The sequence below is a fragment of the Lissotriton vulgaris genome, chromosome 10, assembly GCF_964263255.1.
Source record: "Lissotriton vulgaris chromosome 10, aLisVul1.2, whole genome shotgun sequence".
Taxonomy (NCBI): Eukaryota; Metazoa; Chordata; class Amphibia; order Caudata; family Salamandridae; genus Lissotriton; species Lissotriton vulgaris.
The window spans coordinates 454,420,439-454,441,570 of NC_141698.1; the positions used below are offsets into that span (position 1 = coordinate 454,420,439).

Consider the following 21,132-nt stretch of genomic DNA (forward strand, 5'->3'; position numbering starts at 1 on the left):
CCACCATGCTGAACTGGCCGCGAATAGATATTAATAAGTGCCAGTTTTGGTGCTTTTCTATTGATTATGAGGATACAAATTATTTCGGGAGAGTGAGTATCCTCTCTTCTCACCTCACACCCAAGGTGTGTTCCCACCAATATACATAGGCCCCCCGATGGTCTGCCTCTAGGGCCCTTAACTGCTGGCTCGCAGTAAGACACAAACCCAACTCTATGGATAGGGCTTAAGGCCCAAGACTCTTAAAAGAGGCAAATCCCATGCAGGTCTATAAAATCTCCCCAACTTGGCAGGTCAAGTTTGGCAGCAAGGCCCGCAATGTTCCATGACAGCATTTTTAGGCCGTCTATGGGACCCTCCACATTGCTCCCAGCTTTTCCCACCGGGCCTGGGCAATCTAGTGCATCAGAGAGACTAGTGTACAGGCTTGGGGGAGATACCACTTCAAACGATGGCGGGGCTTCACTAGGTAAAATATGTGCATCCATCATTATAGCCTGCTTCCCATCTATTAAATCCGTGGCCACTCTGGTTGTTTGGTTACTATCACTAGATCGTATTACCTCCTCAGTCAAAGAGGCCCAATTGTTCCCAGTAGGGGTCCCTCCTGTGTTTTAATTGCCCTATTTCCCTTTGATGGTCTACCTGTAGGTGTGGTAATGGATGGTGGTCAATCGACCAGATCGACTACACTGAATCTATTACTTGCTGGGAAGTCTAAAAATTGCTGATTTCCACCCCCTACCTCACCATGACTCGGAGCAGCATATTGAGACTGCCACCCCCTTTTAATTCCATAATGATCTTGGTTCATATTATAATTAAGGGGGGGATAAAAATAGCTTAGATCAAAGGATTGGATTAATGTTTGTAAATTTTGCGGAGGCCCCATGCAGACATAATCAACCACTCTACTGTCCTTAACCCCTTAAGTGCTGCGTCGGTGCGTTGGCCGACGGCAGCACTACCTCCCCAGTGCTGCGCACGTCCATTGGACGTTCATTCAGCACTAGTTCGAATGGACAGCGCAGCACTGGGGAGGGAATTGCGCCGCAGCTAAGGTGTTAAAATTAATGACAATGCAATCCCCCTCCACGTCTTTGGGTCTGCAACCCTCCCATCCCACTCTTCAGGCAAATCAAATTTGGCATTTCACATTTCTGGAGAGTGGTCTGTTTTGTTTCAACCAGTGGATTGAATTATTTTTTAGTTCTATATAGGACTTAGTTACGTTTTCACCCAGTTTGGGTACCCCTGTTAGAACAACTACATAAGGTGCACTTTCAGGGGGTAGATCGATGTGTGGTAGATTAGACCCCCAATCTTCAGGATTCATTTTCAGTTTCCGCCTTCTGCCTGCAATTTTCCAGTCCTCCTGTCCAGAATATTGTGGAGCTTTGGGCGGTTCTCTATTACTGACCGGGGGCACACAACCATCTGGGCGTACACTGGTGGATGGACGGGATGAAGTCTCCGCCGAGTTTGAGGGGCAACTGGGAACAGATATTGGAGTGGTGGCCTGAGCCCCTTCAGGGACACGCTTTGCTGTTGTGTGCCCCTGATTTACCCTATTTCCTTTGACAAAATCCACACTCTAGAGAGATGCCAGTGTGGGACTTAATGTCAAATGTACTCAGAGGGCATCTTAAATAGGCCCCCTGAAAACCGACAAGCCCTGGTGTGTTTCCTGAATGGCTACCCGCCATATGCCACCACCAGACAGGTTTCTGGACCCCTGAGTAGGGGGCCTTCCACCCTGGGTCCAGAAACAAAGCCCATCCTGGGCAGAGGTGTCATGCCACCTCCCTCAGGTTGGGCTAGGTCCAGCAAGGGGAAGCTTTAAAGGCATGTGGCCGATATAAGCTGTCCCTGCCATTGCTGTCCCCAGCAACTGGCTTCCACCGGTTCTGACCCCCACTTTGGGCAGGAGACTCAGGCAGACAGCCAAGTTAGGAGGAGAGGTGTGCCCACCTGTGCCAACCCCACACCTCAGGTAGGGGAGGAGAGGCAAAGCACACATCTCAGTCCCCTCCTTCTTGAAGATGAGGGGAACCAGCCAATTAGGGAGAGGTTCATGCCCCCTCCCACTGGTGAATGGCATAATAGGGGGTGTACTCACCCCAAAGAAGGGACCTATTGGTCCCGACCTGCACACCCCTGTCACGCACCTAAATTTTGTATTTAAAGGCGACCCTGAACCTTTGCTTCTCATATTCAAGGAAGAAAGAAGACGGACCGAAGAGCTGTGTTGACCCAGGAAGAATAGGACAGTAACTGCTACCAGCCTGCCACAATGCCGACCTCCTCACAGTGGAACTCCAGTGTGTTCAGCAGCCAGCAGCCATCCAGAACCTGGAGGACCTGCCCTGCCTTCCTCCAACAGACTGTCTCCCATGAGCACCGGATTTGCTCAACCAAAGACTTCAACACAGAGCCCGGATTCAGGCGGCTCTGCAATCCTTCACCACTCTACCCCCGACGCCCATGTTCTGAGCTCTGGGGATCCTTGACCTACCTAGAGCTTCAAACCGACGCCTGCAGTCTCAACCTGAAGGGTCCCCCCCAATCAGACCTGGTATGAAGACCAGACACCTAAAAACACTCCTACACCCGATGCCCCACGGCCTTGGGTGGCCCAACCGACCGAGTCAAGGCATTTCTCAAGAACCCAACTTGCCTCTCCTGCCGGTGGTCACCTTCAGGAATCCTCCTGGCTCAGCCCGCAGCCTATTCTTCGAACCGGAGATTGTCATTGCAAATCACAGAGCTCCCGAAGTCTTCATGGCACTCAGAATCCGACCGCCTCCGTGTCTCTGGTGGTGCAGCTCCTGTGGTGATTGTTGGCCCCTGCAGTGTTGATCCCAACCCCAGGAGCTTTGCTCCCAGATCCTAGTGGCCTGTTCGTAAGCAGCCCCCAACCGAAGGTCCTCTAGCTACCTTGGCTAACATTAGACCTCTACACTCTACACCCGGCCGCCCTAGTGCAGCCGGTGGTGCGATTTGAGTGCCTAACAGGACCTTGAGGAATCTTGGTACTAAACCCCAAAAGCCATTCTTGCAGGTTGTTTACTTACCTGAATCCATTAACACTCTTTTTCTCCATAGAAACCAATGTTATGATTTTTATCCAAAACTTTTTTAAGTGTTGAACTGACTTTTTCTATTAGAACCAAAGTAACTTTCTCTGATCTAAAAACGGTTGTATTTACCTATGTTTTGTAAGACCCATGGTGTGATTTCTAGGCATATCACTCCTAGTAGTAAAAGTAACTAAAAAGTACTCTAAAGTAATTTCTATGTGTTTTCAACTCTTTTAAAAGTAAAAACAAACCTGTATCAAATTATTTTTCAATCACAATTGCATTTCCTTGTAATGTTTTGCATTTGAAAGCATATCCTACATACTTGTGCTAAGCCAAGTGCTTCCCTTTGGGAGGCTAAAGCAGCCTGCACCACAAAGAGCTGAACAAATGGATGTCTATGGAGACAGGAGGGATCCTCTGGGGCCAGGTGATGCCTGTGAGAAATAGAGCGATCAACAGGGAGCCCTGTCTCCGGCTTAGCCCAATTACCCAACAGGACATCGAAAAGACAGTCACAAAAATAGAAGGACAGGCTTTACATTAGACTAGTCAGGATGCAGAACGCCAAGTAAAGGGTCTGTTGACAATTACACAGAAGTTCAAAGTCCACCACAACCAAAACCCGAGCGGAACTCGCCTCCATAGCCAAATCAGGAGGAGAAGGAGACAGGAGGCCACTGGCGTAACCCAAGTCAGGTAACCAGTTAGACTGCATAGGGCGTGGAACCGTGTCGGAAATGGGAGGAGGACACATTACACTTTCTGTAGTAGTTCCACAACCATGGTCTTTAGAAGGAAAAACCAGAGGAAGGGAATCCGTGACTGTCTGCTCCATCTGCGCTGCATCCGACGCCGGTTAAAGTTGAGAAGGTGACGCCTCGACATCGGAAGGAACTTCAATCGGTGTCGACTGCACCCCCATCTGATCCAGCAGACAAGAGCCCAACGTCGAAATTGGAGTCTGCAGACCAGAAAACAAAGGTGGGAGCCTCAATGGGCTATGCACTGGCATTGCTAAGGTGTTAGAAATAGGAGGCCAACCTAAAGACGAGGAACAATCCGCCGGCGGGGACATAGGCACAACCTGATGCACTCCTGTGGGGCCCAAGGGCAGTCCAGAGGAAGGCGACAACCCATAATAGAATAAGGAAATTGAGACTATTGTCTTATCTAGGTCAAAGACTCCGCTGCCTCAGGATAGATGGGGAGACGCGGGTGGACTTATGCCCGACACTTCAATAGAAGAGCAGGGGACCAGAGGTAGGCGACCAAAGCGAAAGGCACCGCATCTTCGACTACCTATGCTGAGACTTACCTCCGGATGTCGAAGAATGACACCAGCTGGAACGACTCCTAGAGCGGACGTGCCGTCGGTAAGGGGTCCAGGTAGGGGACCGAAGAAGACTAAAAGACTTTGATGACTATAACATCCGCGCCACAAGGAACTTCATGGGACGTTCTCTTCATGCATTCATCAGAGTAATGGTGCTTGCCCAGTCACCACTTACAAACTGAGTCAGGGTCCTGGCAGACATCTGTTGTCCACAGGACTCCCAAAATGTGAATCCAGAGGACAATGAAAAGGGTAGAAAACAGGCACGCTGTTCCGTCGACGAAAAAACAATAAGTAGGCCGAAAAACAGCCAGAAGAACTGCAAAGCGGATCAATGTTGCTGGATCAGAAAAGAAGGAACGTCGTGGAGAGGGCTTTAATAGACTCCATTGATTTCACATTCGGGAAATGACGTCCAGTCTGGCGCCTGGGGAGGATTCTAAGATAAGGAATCTGCGGCTAGATGTCTCGATCAGATAGATGTATACACCAATAAATTATCGCGTATGCACTCATAAAGCATATGGGCACTGGAAATTTACCGACAACCACCCTAAATGCATCATGTAGTGGACAGTTTTTTGATTTGGCTCTCTACTTTCGATAAGAACTTCCAATGTGTAAAAATTATGCCATTCTTAGGAAAAAGCACTCCAGCTGTTTAATGTTCCTTTCATATAAGCCTACATTATCAGCATCACCCTAAGGTTCCAACAATACCGAGTTTGATTTGATAATATTGTGAGGAGGACAAAGACGAGGCATTCCGGAAGCATCCAATGGGTGGTGCCGACATACCAAGCGAACCGGAAACACCCAGCAGTCTAGAGTCGGCTGAACGGACCGGGGAGGAGTCGCTGACGTCATCAGCAGAGGGCAGCACAAAAGGTGTTGACACAGAGATTTGAAGAGTCGAGAGGAAGGGGGAACAGAGTTCAGAGGCGGAGAGGAACGTCCCAACGAGCGAGAGACCAGTTAAGGAAGGAAGACGGGGTAGAGTGCCACGGAAGGGCGGAGAACGTGGCGAGAGGATATTATACCGCGACTGAACCCGGCAGCCCACAGAAAGGAGCAGACACCCCGGGTCCTGATGCCACAGCCCTGGACACGGGTCGTGGCTTATGCCCCTTGGTTCTGCCCCCCACTCCCCAGGGGGAGGGGGACAGTGGCTGGACAGGGGGTCTCAGTGGAGGCCTCCCCCGGGAAGCGGAGCCCGAGCACCATTAGAAGATTGGCTGGAGATAAGGAAGGAGAAAGAGTGGGCCCACCAGAGAATGGGGCTGGGCCAGCTCAACTGTAAATCTAGGTTTAGGAATGTGGCAGGGGGTAGGGGTATTTAAAGGTGGGCACCGGGCACAAGGTCCTCTTTCTCCGGGAATTGTGTCAGGAGAAGACCCGCCCACCCACCCTCGGAGGAACAAGACCTCAGGGGGGGGGGACTGGACAAGGTGGTTGGATTTGTCGCAGAGGCATAGTGGACTTGCAAGAGGTCATTTGGTTGGAGGAAGGAACAGCAGACGGTACGTACAAAGCAATCCAATAGGAATAGAAAAGCAGGTTGCGAAGCGGGCACAGACTGCAAGCGGGGCAATCAGGACCCAGGGGGTCACTGGCAAGCTCCCCGAGCCCCCCGGGGTTCAGGTGAACCGGAAGTAAACAATTACGCAACAGAGGGTAGAGCCTGTGGCATGGAGGAAGTTGGGATACCTCTTACCGGGTCACCTCGCAGAGATGGGTGGGGGAACAGGAAATCGGGTCTGACAGGCGGGAAGCACATCGACTTGCCCAGGTAACAAAGAGGGTACACACTGGAAGTGAAGAGTCACCAGGTGGGGGTGGGAACAAACGCTTACCCGGAAGGAAATGTGTGGACACCGGAAGTGAAAGGTCACCCGATGATGGGTTACCTAGGCAAAGATAGCTGCACTGAATGTAGGGCACAGTGCAGAGCAAAGGGGGGTTAAGCACGGTGATAGGTCACCTTGGCGAAGATAGCTGCACTGCATGTAGGGCACAGTGCAGAGTTGATGGGGTAAGGACACGGGCTCGCCAGAGAAAAATAATGGTGTGTAAAGGATCGCTTGTAAGTTGGAAATGCCTAATAAACTGCGGCCTCAATTCCTCCATAAAACAGAAACTTGTGCGGTCTGAAGTTATTGGGATTCGGGTGATGCGACCATGTGGGGGGTGCCTCTGCTGAGGCAAGTACCTCTGAAAGGGTCATTCTGGTGGGGGTGGTGGGGAGGCACGAGGAAATAAAGCATGAGTGTCATTGTTTTTCTTGCACTACAGGCATCTACCACATGCTAACCCTCCCTCACTTCTCAACAACCAGTGGAGGTAACACTGCATCGTGAGGGTAAAGAACCTCCCAGTAAATCCAGACTTGTTTTTTTTTTATTCTCCCCGCATTGTGGCTCGAGAGACAAGCTGTGTTGTCCTTGGAAGCCCAAGACCCAAAGAGTGCCTGAGGAAGGACAAGAAGGAACTGAGGGAGGGACTGTCCTTTTGTTTTCCTTTGGAATACTTTTCTTTTTTTTCCTTTGTTGCCAATGTCTGTCATTAACACCACCAAACGACTACAGAAAGAAAGAATAAAAGAAACATTTAAGAAAAAAAGAAAGGCAGATCGTATCTCTGTCCAGTGTTCCCTTGTACCTCACAACCCCCCTTTACTACAAATATAATAGATAGAAAAGAATTAAAGCAGTCACCTGGCAAAGTACCATAGGTTAAGTTCACTTTATATAAGTTTACAGCTAAGAGAGTGTTTAAATGAGCTTTTAATTCCAAGTTCCATGTCCTTCACCATATTCTCCTCCAACCTGTGCAATTACAATTTGATCTAGAACTGGGGATATCAGAGAACCATTGCTCTCCAGCCGATGACACTAGAGCAATAATCTATAGAGATTTAAGTTTCCAAAATATGCAGGGCAACGTGTACAAATGTTTGCAGCCTCCCATAATATTAGTGGCATGTAACCACCAATAGAAACTCTGACACACTTATCTCTGAAGTGTAGATCACTTTTTTTTTTTAATGGCTTTATTGCATTTTTGGTACAAATTACAAAATTGAATAGGTCAAAAAATAAAACAATCATGAAAGAAAACAAAAATAAACTCAACAAACCAGGTAGGTGGGCGCTAGTAGAACAACAATTAGCAGTGTCTGAGCCCCATCATGATGGGCACCGGACGCTAAGTGAGGTCAGTCATACAGTCAGTGTCAAACAAGGGATGACCACTGTGTTCCAGGAACAGGACCCCCTTAGCACCACCCCAGGCCACAAGCACACATGCCACCGTCTCACCTCAGATGCCACAGGCAGCAGCACAGCTCAGACATTCCACAGGAAAACTGGTTCTAGACCACTTAGCGTTATTCTGCAGGGACAGTAGGTGAGTCAACTTAGGCAGGGATAGTAGCGGAGTATGCGACTGGTGAGAATGGCTGCGAAGATGCAGATTGCTCTATGTCCCTAATTCTCCCGTGACTATCCAATTGCGGACAAGCCACCAGTATCCTGTCACAAGAGGGCAACAAGGGGACTCTCCACATTCACCTTGCTTCTTCCCTGAGTAGTGCTTCCCTTTCGCAATCCGCCCACTTGATTAGTTCTCTACCCCAGCCACCCAGGTCAGGCCAGAGGCGGATTTCCAATTCATTGTTAGTTGCCTCCTGGCAAGCATTAGAGCTAAATCTGTGAATCTGTCTGTTGCCTTCTGAGATGAGTATGCACGCCTAGATAACAGAGCTGCAGAGAACAATCTAGTTGCGTATTAGGAACCTTTGTATACCCAGTGCAAGTAAAAGAATTTAATATGTTTAAACCTGGCATTTCGAGAAACCTTGGGGGTAGATGTCAGTACGGACTTACAAGCAGTCAGAGAGTGCTGGGCCTAGGTCCGTTTCCCATTGGTGCCCTAGGGGTCAGAGGTCTAACTGCACTCTCCTTAATAGCGATTGGTACAGTAGGGAAATCCTACTGGTCATCCAGAGATGAGAAAAAGATAACGGAGGCAGTCATGTTCCGGGGATTTCCGAGGAGCCCATCTTCGACCAGCTGCAGATCCAACCTGTTATAGCTTTGTGTAAAAGAAAATGCCAGCAAGCATGTCATATGTCTCTCTGAGGTCTGAGAAAGAGCTTAGTTCTCCTCCAGTGAATAAATCTCCCATATTATTGAGACCCGCGTCATGCCAAACCTATAATCTGACCCAGCCTCTGGGAAGTTGCCAATACTTAGCCATCAGCAATGGGGCTTTGCAATTGTGGGGATTATGGAGTGAGTCCTCTGCAGTGCCCTTGCCCACGCGTACCCTGCTGTGAGGATTAGAATATTCTCCTCACGAGTCATCGAGACAGGAGTGGAGCGCATCAGAATACGAGTCATAAGAGTCCTTGTGAGCATCTCCAGCTCACAAGTGCTTGTCTCGTCCCATTGCGCCGACCTCCAGCGAGCAACCCATTGCAGCTTAGCAGCCAAGTAATAGAAATCATCCACTGATAGTCGTAACTTCTGAAGGGCCACCCTGCATCTGGAAGCAAACAGCAGATTACCTTGTCACATATCTGTGTTATGAATGATAACTGCTGCCTTAAGCATGTAAAGCACAACACACAAGATGCTGTGGCAAAACAGCACCAATCTATTGGTGGAGACGTGGCTACTCTCACATTGAGAGTTTCTCTTGGGCTCCGATACAGGCGTGTAGCAGCTCGCCAACAGTGACAGAAGTGAAGTATGCCGCTCACCACAGCACTGCACCAAGTCACAATGTAGACTTCTCCACTCAGCTTTGTTAGTCAATCCTCAGAATCCCGTATATTCCCAAAGTAGTGCGCACTTCCCAACATACAGCCAGTAGGATTCCCATGGTTTATTTCAACATACATACTGCACTTACAAATACCTCACCAGACTTGCCTCAGTCGAACTCATCAGTTTTTAAGTAGTTCAAATACATCTTCAGACCTATTAAACATTACTTTTCATGACTTAACATCATTCCAATCACAACAGAAAATGTTATGTGAAGCAGCTATGTAAGCCATGTCTCACCTCCACACAGGTCTCAATCTCAGAGAACTGGTTCATGATGGGCAAAATGGCTTCCATGGAACTCCCAGACTGCAGGTCTGACTTATTTCCCACCAGGATCACTGGAATTCTGAGGAGTATTATAAGAGGGAAGATCAATGTATTTCCAGATATGGAAAAACAAGAAGCATTAGTAGCTATTTTGTTGTGGGTAAAGGAGGGTGGTTCTTCCTTTACAGGAAAGCAAGCATTTGTCATACGAATTGGAAATACAGAATGCACAGTGAATATATTACTATTTTTAAACAACAGAATCCACCATTGCAGTTGTGACAGTGTAGTATGTTCTTCTAGGGTAACAAGGGGATGCCATATCATTGGAGCATCAACGTCTACTCAGGGCCTTTCCTTTCCATTTCATTGTTGCTAGAAGAAAGCAGATTTTCATTTCCGCAGCAGAACTGTATAAAGCGAACAACTGTGGCCTACTTGCTTATCAGTTCTCGTAATAGTGTCTGGCTTTTTCCACATCACTGACTTTCTGATCACCTGTGAATACTTGGAAGGAGAGCATTCATCAATGTAATGTCATACATGTAGTGGAGAAAAACCAAAGGAAATGATGGACGGAGCGTTGACAATATAAGCACTCACCCCCAGTCAACTGATCTGGGTTTAATCCATCACCGTTCTTTAGCCCACTCTGCCACCCCAGTTCAGACATGGCCATATGCAAATCAGTCTGACCCTGTGCCTCATGGGAACAGTCCAGCCCGAACTGCCAAGCCATGCCTTCCCTGGACCGGAAACAAGCTACCGAGGACCGGTTTCTGGCATTTCAGTCGTCTTCAGCCCGGCTTGCTTGAATCCAGTGGCAAAGTGAGCAAGGGACTCACGTCCGAGCATACCCTGCCAACTTAGGGCGAACAAAGAAAAACCAAAGGAAATGATGGACGGAGCGTTGACAATACAAGCACTCCCCCCCAGTCAACTGATCTGGGTTTAATCCATCACCGTTCTTTAGCCCACTTTGCCACCCCAGTTCAGACATGGCCATGTGCAAATCAGTCTGACCCTGTGCCTCATGGGAACAGTCCAGCCTGAACTGCCAAGCCATGTCTTCCCTGGACCGGAAACAAGCTACCGAGGACCGGTTTCTGGCATTTCAGCCGTCTTCAGCCCGGCTTGCTTGAATCCAGTGGCAAAGTGAGCAAGGGACTCGCGTCTGAGCATACCCTGCCAACTTAGGGCGAACAAAGAAAAACCAAAGGAAATGATGGACGGAGCGTTGACAATACAAGCACTCACCCCCAGTCAACTGATCTGGGTTTAATCCATCACCGTTCTTTAGCCCACTCTGCCACCCGAGTTCAGACATGGCTATGTGCAAATCAGTCTGACCCTGTGCCTCATGGGAACAGTCCAGCCCGAACTGCCAAGCCATGCCTTCCCTGGACTGGAAACAAGCCTTCGAGGACTGGTTTCTGGCATTTCAGCCTCCTTCAGCCCGGCTTGCTTGAATCCAGTGGCAAAGTGAGCAAGGGTCTCACGTCTGAGCATACCTTGCCAAGTTAGGGCGAACAAAGAAAAACCAAAGGAAATGATGGACGGAACGTTGACAATACAAGCACTCACCCCCAGTCAACTGATCTGGCTCATGGGAACAGTCCAGCCCGAACTGCCAAGCCATGCCTTCCCTGGACCAGAAACAAGCTACAGAGGACCGGTTTCTGGCATTTCAGCCAACTTCAGATCAGTTGACTGGGGGTGAGTGTTTGTATTGTCAACGCTCCGTCCATCACCACCTTTGGTTTTTCTTTGTTCGCCCTAAGTTGGCAGGGTATGCTCAGACGTGAGTCCCTTGCTCACTTTGCCTCTGGAGTCAAGCAAGCCCGTCTGAAGACGGCTGTAATGGCAGAAACCGGTCCTGGGAAGCTTGATTCCGGTCCAGGGAAGACATGGCTTGGCAGGTCGGGCTGGACTGTTCCCATGAGGCACAGGGTCAGACTGATTTGCATATGGCCATGTCTGAACTGGGGTGACGGAGTGAGCTAAAGAACGGTGATGGATTAAACCCAGATCAGTTGACTGGGGGTGAGTGTTTGTATTGTCAACGCTCCGTCCATCACCACCTTTGGTTTTTCTTTGTTCGCCCTAAGTTGGCATGGTATACTCAGACGTGAGTCCCTTGCTCACTTTGCCACTGGAGTCAAGCAAGCCCGGCAGAAGACGGCTGTAATGCCAGAAACCGGTCCTGGGAAGCTTGATTCCGGTCCAGGGAAGACATGGCTTGGCAGTTCGGGCTGGACTGTTCCCATGAGGCACAGGGTCAGACTGATTTGCATATGGCCATGTCTGAACTGGGGTGGCGGAGTGAGCTAAAGAACGGTGATGGATTAGACCCAGATCAGTTGACTGGGGGTGAGTGTTTGTATTGTCAACGCTCCGTCCATCACCACCTTTGGTTTTTCTTCATACATGTAGTGTAGTCATCTGTGACTCCTCCAGGTAGGATTGTTTGCTTCCTGGAACAGACTGATATAGGAAACAAATCATGCTTTGGCACAGATGGTTCTCAAATTGATGAAGGAAAATCAATGGACATACAATGTGACAATCTAACTCTTTAATTCAGCCCTGCCATCCAGTATGTTCAATGCTCTCTCTGTTGTCATTTATCCATTCAAACAAATACTCTGTTTAGTGGCTATTAATTATGTAGCTACTTTGAGGATGAATTTGCATGCGTTCTTTGTTACATCTAAGCCTTACAATCTGATACAGGGGTTATCACAAGAGAAGGTTGTATCTTACAGACTTTCCTTCCTGAAGTATGACTTCTGACCAGGCAGGAAACATACAATCTTAGGACAAGAAAAAAGATACTGGGTCTTAGCCTGGCTGTTTGGAATATTTTAAGACAAATGAATTTGTATATGAACGGTATGAACTTGAACACAATGGTCCATTACCAAACTATCATCCTTAAAAACGTAACTCACAATCCTACTTACTTTGTTATCGTATCACGTAACACAGCACTCTTTTAGTTAGGAACCAACAGCCCCCCAATTCCATCTCATACCTGGAGTCCTTCTCTGCTCCTCCATTCACCAATGGAATCCACTTTGAACTGATCTGAAAAAGGAAGGATCATGGTGAGCCCTCTGACAGAGATATGGGCCGGTTTGTGTAGTTGCATGTGAAGTAAAGGTATCTGGGAAGTACTGCATTTAGCAGCTGATAAAACCATACATAGGATTAGTAGCACCCTTTGTGAACACTCAGGGCCTTATTTAGATCTCGGCAGATGGAATACTCCATCACAAACGTGACAGATATCCGGTCTGCCGTATTACAATCGCCATAGGATACAATGGGATCGTAATACTGTGGACAGGATATCCGTCACGTTTGTGAGGGAGTATTCCCCTCTGCCTAGATCTAAATCACACCCTCAGTCTTACAAAGCGGTCCAATATGTTCACATCAAGAGTACATGGCTGGACATTGTCAGGTCAACTGCATCTTAATTACTAAATGACTGCTGCACAACCTTAAACTCTAACTCACTATCTTCACACACTTGCAGGAGCAAGAATAAGGTGAAACCAAAAATGTCATCCATTCCCAATAGGCTCTTCTGCATCAGGCAGAAACCTCGAGTGAACTGCCTGCAAGTTAGAATAGTGATGTTCGTAGAGGAATAGTACATTCTCCTACAGTGATCTCTCTAGAACGATGTGGCAACTTATTAGAGAAATATGACAATTCTGTCAAAAGCTGGAGCTGTTGTTCTGTTCGGAATGCAAATTACCTATTAGCAAAAGCAGGAGTGATGTATAATAATGCAAAACAATTTATGCTGTGGAACATGTGGCTTTTGTGCGCTTCAGTTCACAACAGTCAACCTGGAAATGAAACACATTACCACAAACGTTGTTTTATAATGCCATTATAATCGACCGGTACAAGCTGCGCCAAAAATCCTGCAAATCCAAAGCGAAGTCTTATTTGAGTACACATAGTGCTTTCATTAGTTAAGATCTTAGTATTACAAGGACATTTTTGATTAAGCCTCATTGTCAAAGACAATCCTTGCAGGACATTAAAACCATTAAGGGTTTGTGTTCCACCTCAAAAGGCTAAGACCTTTGAGAGGTTACCCAGTGACGAGATCCAAGCCTTCTTCTTAGGTCAATCTTGGGCACTAGACTACAATGGAAGATGAGGCATCCTTGGAGGTATATGGTGGGGAGAAGTAGTAGAGTGTCAGGGCAGTTATAGAAAGCATATTCGCTGCACTTTTTAATGAGTCATGAGGTGCGTCTGGAGCACTTTATCCCACAATTAGCAACTAGAAGATTCTACCAATTGTTTGTCTGGGTGGGGGTATATTTTTAAACAGATACAGTGATCAAACTTTGCGAAATATTGTTGAGTTGGAGAAATTTTCAAGCTTGATACCTGTGAGATGCAAGTATTGAAACATCTTAACATTTCAACATTATCTTCAAGTTGAATAAGGTCTTACAGACAACAAGACCCAAGAACAATTAAACAGCAAACACACTAGCTGAAGCCTCATGCTAGAATATCTTCCCCTTTTGATTCCAAGCAAGGTGGGGCATTTAGTTAAATAGCACCTTATTTGCTCTCTTCTGCCTATCTCCTTGTATGCACAATACAACCACGCAAACATGTATAGCTGAATGAGTACAGGAGAAGAGGTATGTGGCTAGACAGTGTAGACATGCAACAGGTGGAGAGCAGGTACAAGTTTAGAACTCTCAGTTACATAAACACCAAATACAATCCATACAATGGATGTGCTTCATCTTCAGATTTCTGTTCAGAAGGCACGCAAAGGCTAAACTGTGCCTTCCAGCAGGACCTAGTTTCTCTCGTGCATCACTAGGCTCTGCTGCAGCAACACATACTTGCCAGTTTTAACACAAAGACAACATTTCACACAATATGTGTGATAAGGTCACCAACAGAGAGAAAGGGTGAGAGGAATGTGTAGTTCCTTTGACAGGTGCTTCTTAAAGGAGCACAGAGATTTCAATGCTTTCTGAAGGGTGGGTGGGGGGGGGGAATGAATGCAAATCCCTCCTCATGTGGTTCTGGAATGGGGAACTAGTTTTTGGATCCATAATTTCAGAGAGCTGTCCATATAGTCATCTCTTATGGAAGAGCTCATGAAGCACCTCTGGGACTGTCAACTCTTCAGGAGATAGCAACAGGTTTGGCGGAAGGTGCAATAGTGGATGTTTCTGTGTAGAAAGGGACGGACAGGGGAACAAGGCAGAGTTCGAAATTTGTGATTGACAGTGCAACATCTTCAGTGTTGCATAGTCCACAATGGGGCCAGAAACAAATAATGTGTTTCAGAGATTATAAAGTAAGCTGATCCAAAAGAATAATCACTCATATGCAAGTTCATGAGTGTAATACCACCGTAGAACATTTCCCAGACCTGGGTTTTGGTAGATTTTAGATACTGTGAGAGAGGGAAAAGCTGCACATTTGGGTGCTTTAAACAGATCAGTAGGGCAGCAACCTGAAGGTTTTTCTACCTCAAAAAAGATTAAATCAGTAAGGCTAGTGAAAAGGTCTTGCAGCGATGGCATTGACTTGCAGAGAGATGCCCTTACCTTCTCGATTGTGGCCCCATCTGTGACATCATATACAATGCACACCACGTTAGCCTGTAAAAAATTAAAAAAACTGTCAGAATGGCAAAATGTTTTCTTCAGATGAGTTAGAGAATTTGTCCTACTTGAGAGAAAGATCCCCTCATTCATGGAACACGGAAAGTGAAAGGAATACACATGAACCAGAAAGGCCGGCCTACCGAAAGGCAAGGAAGAGAAAAACTCATTGAGCAATCAGCTATGTTTGGGGTTCTGCCATGAGCAGTGAGGGCAACCTACACATTGATTGAATAGAAGAGAGTCTGGCAGGTGAGGGAATGGAAAGAACAGAATCTCACAAAAACTTAAGAGAGCAACACAAACAGCAGTTGACAATGCAGGTACGCTTTGGGGAAGCTAAACTCATGTGGGAGCCAACCGCGACTCTTATTCGGGTAAGCCTGTAGCTTTAGGAGGAGCAAGTGACTTTGGGTGACACACAGTGCATTAGAACTGATTGATTGGAAATGAAGAGTGAATAACTCCAGTAAGGGGGGTGGGGGGGGGGGGGGGGGGAGGGATAAAAACAGGACTGGGTAGGTGAAGGGAGAAAGCATCACGTCCATAAGACCCAAAACAGTGGCATCTTGTTTTTGTGCGCATCATTAAACCAGTTTCCAAACAAGCATTTCCCATTTCTTTGCTCCAGTCCCCTGGGGGCATCATAAACAGTATCCCTGACTCTATAAAGGAGTTAAAAACATACCCAGATTGTTACAACCTATGGAGAGCAGCAGGTCTGTAACGTGCAACGGCTACATATAATTTTCTCTCAAACAATACCCCCAACAGTGGTGTGCATTGTGATTCCGACTGCATGTACTGTGTACAGCAAGGCCAGAAGCCCCATGAGACTTCACCATGTAATAGCAAGTGTACCAATTGGTTTACAGCACCAGGGTTGTGCAGAAGATCCAAAGGCATCAGGGCTTCATTAAACCATACAAACAAACCGTTTTTGTGGGTGTTTCAAGCCAGGTTACAAACTAGGAATCTCAGGAGATTTGCTTTGCTATGATGAAAGAGTAGCTACAAACACAGTCCCCAACAACAGCATTTCTGTTCCCCATCAGCCAATTAGGATCTTTACACAGTCAGTTAACTCTACAGGGCTTTAAAATGTGGTGTGCAAGTTGCATCAAAGTTGATTTTTAGGTCTCACCTAAGCAACGCACATGTGTTGTATAGGATAGAGCACGTTTGGCGATTCACTTGAGGGAGCGAGCGGCTGGCGCCATATGTTATCAATTATCGCGGCACCAGCCGCTTGCTCCCACAATGGGTTAACTTTCACCTTACAGACGTGCCTCACCTTCGGTTCATACAATTAACAAAAAAAGTTTTTAATGCTGTTACGGTCCTGCGCGAGAAAGCGGAACTGAACACTTTCACGATCTGTAAAGCCATTTACCGGCACATCTCTGCGTATCAAGCCTCTTTCTCGCGGTCAATCGGTCTGGTCTGTCATACTAGTTTTAGAGATGTGATTGGCTTTTAAAGAAAAATAGTAATAGTAATAGTAATAGGGGCATTTATATAGCGCTGGGTTTTTACGCGCACCGGCGTGTCCCCGCGCTTTGACCGCTGCGAAACCCTTCCTGGCTTCCCTGAGAGATGGTCCCTTAATGGGTATCTCCAGGGTGAGACCAGGCATCCCCGGCGGTCTGATGGGGCCGTTAGTGAAGATGAGGCAAGCTAGTGCCCAGAGTTGCCGAGTGTGATCGCTGATCAGAGTGGGCACCGAGGCGAGAGAATTATCGAGTCCGCTGACCCTGGTCCAGAAACCTGCCGCGTCGGGAATCGAACCCTGGTCCCGGGCCAGGAAACTCCAGCTTACTTCCAAATACCCAGTTCCAATGCGTATGACGTATAGTTGCTGGGCGAGAGGGACGCTCTGGGCTGTGCAAGTGGTTTTTCTGGACTGCGTAATGGCATTAGACATGGAGCCACTGATACAGGTGTGGAGCTGTTTGATGCCATAAATGTCAGCGGTGCGCCCAGCTTTGCAGAGAGGTATGACCAGGTACAGGGGCAGTTTTGAGTTCATTTCAGATGAGGGCACTCCATCAACCCATCCGCAACTAAGAGGGCTTCCCTACGTGCAAATACATGGATCAGTGTGTTCAAGGTTTGCATACCTGTGTGGCCTTAGTGCTGCATTTTATACAGGTCAGCTGAAAAATCCCAAAGATCCCCCTTGTTTTCGCTGCTGCCTAGTGATGGGAAGTACCTGAGCTCGCACCTCCAGCTCCAGGTGGTCTGCCAATGTCTAATGATGCTGTATCTTTTGCTCCTGGTGATCACGCTGGGCTTGTAATTAAGGTTTTGTTTATCATGCAGTTTGCCATCTTCAATCTAATCGCGTTGTTTTCATTGCGATCCGATATTTGGTTGAACTTCTCTTTAGAATATCGTTGTTATTAATAAGCATTCTTATAGTTCACAGTCTATTCTGGGTCCAGTTATAGAAGTATTGCTAAAAACGAGCATTTTCATCATCATCATCATCAGTTTGTCTTTATTCGATAATTTACAATCTTAAAAGACACAATACATACATAAAAGTGTCAATAAAAGGGATAACACCCTAAAAACAGATTTCATACAAAATTAATACCAACATTATCGAAGTCCTAATGAATCTATAAGAGTTAAGATAAATAAAATCAATCAGATATAGTTTTTCCCTACAGTTAGTCTCTGGAGGAAGGCCAATTTACATTAGGACACTCAGGCACTAAATTTAATTCCCCAACAGCCTCCAATTTTTTCCTCCTCAGTGCCCAGGACCAACTCAAGAATTTCGCAGTGGCAATAACAATGTCTGCACGCGTGTTCGTTATCAGGATGTGCATGGCTGTCATACAAGATCTAGTGCCAAGATTGGAACACAATGGCTTGAGCCACCGACAACGGAGGCCTTTATAAGCGGGACACACAAAGTGTATGTGAGTTAATGACTCTTCCTGGGTATAACAAAAAGGGCAATTGATATTCATGGGCTTTTTTCATTTAGCAACGATCTTAAGGGAAGAGTAGCTACACGGAATTGGTGATATAGTTTCCTATCACTAGTTTTAGTAATCAAATTCCAGTATGGTTCTGCTTTCGGTGAAAACTTGTGATCTAGGAAGTACCTGTAAGCGAGGTACTACCCACGGCGGACAGGGTCTTTCTAGTAATCATATCCCAATAAAACACTTTAAAATAATTTTTGTTGGGAAAAGTGTTTCCTATTGGGTCGTCCCACAAGTGACTAAGCCCCATTTCCTTCCAATTGTACTTGATCTTCTGCAGCCATATAATTTTAGAAGATAAATTAGCACTCCTGATGTGCATTAATGCACTAGTATACAGTGCCAGTTCTGGGGTGGTCCAAAGCCTCCTACAATAAGCTAGAGGTCTAAAACCTGCGACCTCCTCAAGGGCAGTGCAGCCCAAATCTAAGAGCAAAGGCTTCATGGGTGTAGATTGTGGGAGGGCAGTCGGAGATCTCAGGAACTTATTTTGTGCTTGTACTAGGGGTAATAGATTTCGAACCCCCAGAGTTTGGCGCCATATATAATGGAAGCTTTAATTTTCCCATTATAAATAGCTACTGCTGGCCCTATAGGTTTTGTATGTGACAGTCATTGTTCCTTTAATAGGGCTCCAGCCAACTGATTATGCCTGAGAACTAAGACATCTAATTGGGAAACCCAATGCATCTTCCTACCCATAGTTACCCCTAGATAGGTAAATGTATTGGTCTGTTCCAATAGTACGTTATCCAGTGCTACCCTACCCTTGAAACATTTGTGCCTATGCAATACCATGAACTTGGTTTTGACGACGTTTACCACAAGCTCATGGTCATTGCAGTAAACTACAAATAGACCAAGGGTACGTTGCAGACCTGACTGGGTTTTAGATAGAATTAATGTGTTGTCTGCAAACATTAATATTGGTACCCTTGAACCGGCAAGAAATGGTGCATCGGTTGGAAAAATGGAATAGTATGCGATGACCTTATTTATAAATAGGGAGAATAGGGTGGGGGCAAGGACGCACCCTTGCCGCACACCCTTATTGACTGGGAAGGAATCAGTTAATTCACCCAGCTTCCACCACCTTACTTGAGCGTAATTTGCCTCATGCAGTTTAATAATGAAGCCAAGGATTTCTTTGGGCATCCCGGCCACCTTTAACGAGTCCCACAGCTTATGGCGGGGTACTAAATCAAATGCCGATTTTAAAATCAACAAATGCTGCAGAGAGGGTTCCCCCTGCTAAAATCACTGTGGACCAATAGATCATCATAAATCTAAAAACGTGGTCAATGGTGCCGACGTGGGGTCGAAAACCCGCTTGATAGGTTGATAGGTAGATAAAACATCCTGGTCTATAATCCATTCGTTAACTCTACCTAGCACAAGCCTCACAACTATTTTTTTAAGATATCTATTAGGCTTATCGGCCTATAATTGCTGGGACTGGCATGGTCTCCCTTTTTATATATGGGAATAATTTCAGCCTCCGGCCATGTTTTAGGTATTGGCGCACCACTGGCTATAGCATTTACGTTAAAATGTATTCAATCCAGGTCTTCCTATCCTTTTTGTAGAGGTCAGCCAGAATGCAATCTGGACCAGGCGCCCTCCCGGCAGGGACCGCGTCTAGCACTCTATCAATCTTTCCTTTGCTAAATAGTAAAACAGCCTCAGTATTAACCTCAGGCTACTTAGTACATATACTATGAGGGCAAGAAAATTGGCCTTGAAAATGCTGTACTCAGAGTTCGAGAGGAACGTTATTAACTGGTGAAGTTCCAGTTGGACTGCTACCCCATTTGACCAATTGCCATACTTTTGTCCAGTTCTTCCCATTACTGGCATTAGTAGGCTAGCCCATCTGTCTTCATCAAAGTCTTTTTTCGCCTTTAATTGGACTTTCTTGTAATTTGCCCTTGCTAATTTCACCTCTACGGGGACTCCCAACCTAATTGCATTTGAGCGGTACCGGTACGCAGCTCCACATTCCTCATTATACCACTTAGCCAATTTTTTTAAGAAGGGGCTTGTGCGGCTTCCTAATTTTTTGTAAATAGTAGCTTTAATTTAGCAAAATGATCCTCAGGGGCTTTCATAAGATCTAACGGACCATTGGCATTTGTCTCTAAAAAAAAAAATCAGTGCTAGAGTCTCATCCGTGGTTGACTTAATCTGCTTTAGAAGACATTCATCCTCTAAGCCCCTGCCCATTTTCACCTGCGGCAGTCTTGGGACATGATCACCTCTCCTATTGTAGAGGCGATGTCAGCCATTGGGAGATCAAGACCAATCCTAGTTAGGGTCAGTATCAAAGGATCATGATCACACTCCAGTCTATGGATACCACCATATCCACTAATCTAGACCAGAGCTCTAAACTTATAAATATGTAATCGATTCTACTACTCCTGATCCCATTGGAGAATGTGGCGCAACCTTCCATATCAGAGCGAGTTCTCCCATTGGTAGCTCTAATCCCCCGTCCTAGTGATAGGCTTTTCAATTGGAGTGCTGCCTCCGTCCATTTTCAATGCCAGTAGGTCTGACCTAAAACTGAAAGTGGCTTATTACCCACTAATGAGCTTTCACTCTTTCTTGCACTCATGCATTTCATCCATCCATTGAAACCTTCTTGCATTTATTCATCTGCAATAAAACGGACACACAAATTCCCACAAGGATATGGATTGAAAAGTAGAAAAAAGAAAATGTGCCACCACCTAAACTTGGCGCACATATGCTTGCAATACAAAATACCAAATGTGGCAGATGACTTTCTTGAATTTGAATTGTACATTGTGTATTATTGTTTTAAAGTGCCATCATAGCTTCTATATTTAGAAGCAATGTTTTGGACATCTTTGAGCGGTAAAACAATGATAAGTTATGCACAATATTATTCCAAGGTCGCTGCTTAGTTATCATCGCACTGGGCTGTCATCT

General features: G+C 46.4%; 1 protein-coding gene across 1 annotated transcript in view; it reads right to left on the reverse strand.

Moving 5' to 3' along the window:
- The window catches only part of RHOT2 (ras homolog family member T2), a 410,048-nt gene that overhangs the window by 232,424 nt on the left and 156,492 nt on the right, over positions 1-21,132 (reverse strand). Inside the window, exons 5-7 of the mRNA XM_086941319.1 lie at positions 15,122-15,175; positions 12,550-12,602; positions 9,486-9,594 (exon numbers count right to left, since the gene is read on the reverse strand). Coding sequence (XP_086797445.1) covers positions 9,486-9,594; positions 12,550-12,602; positions 15,122-15,175 — 216 coding nt within the window. The remainder of the gene's footprint in view (positions 1-9,485; positions 9,595-12,549; positions 12,603-15,121; positions 15,176-21,132) is intronic.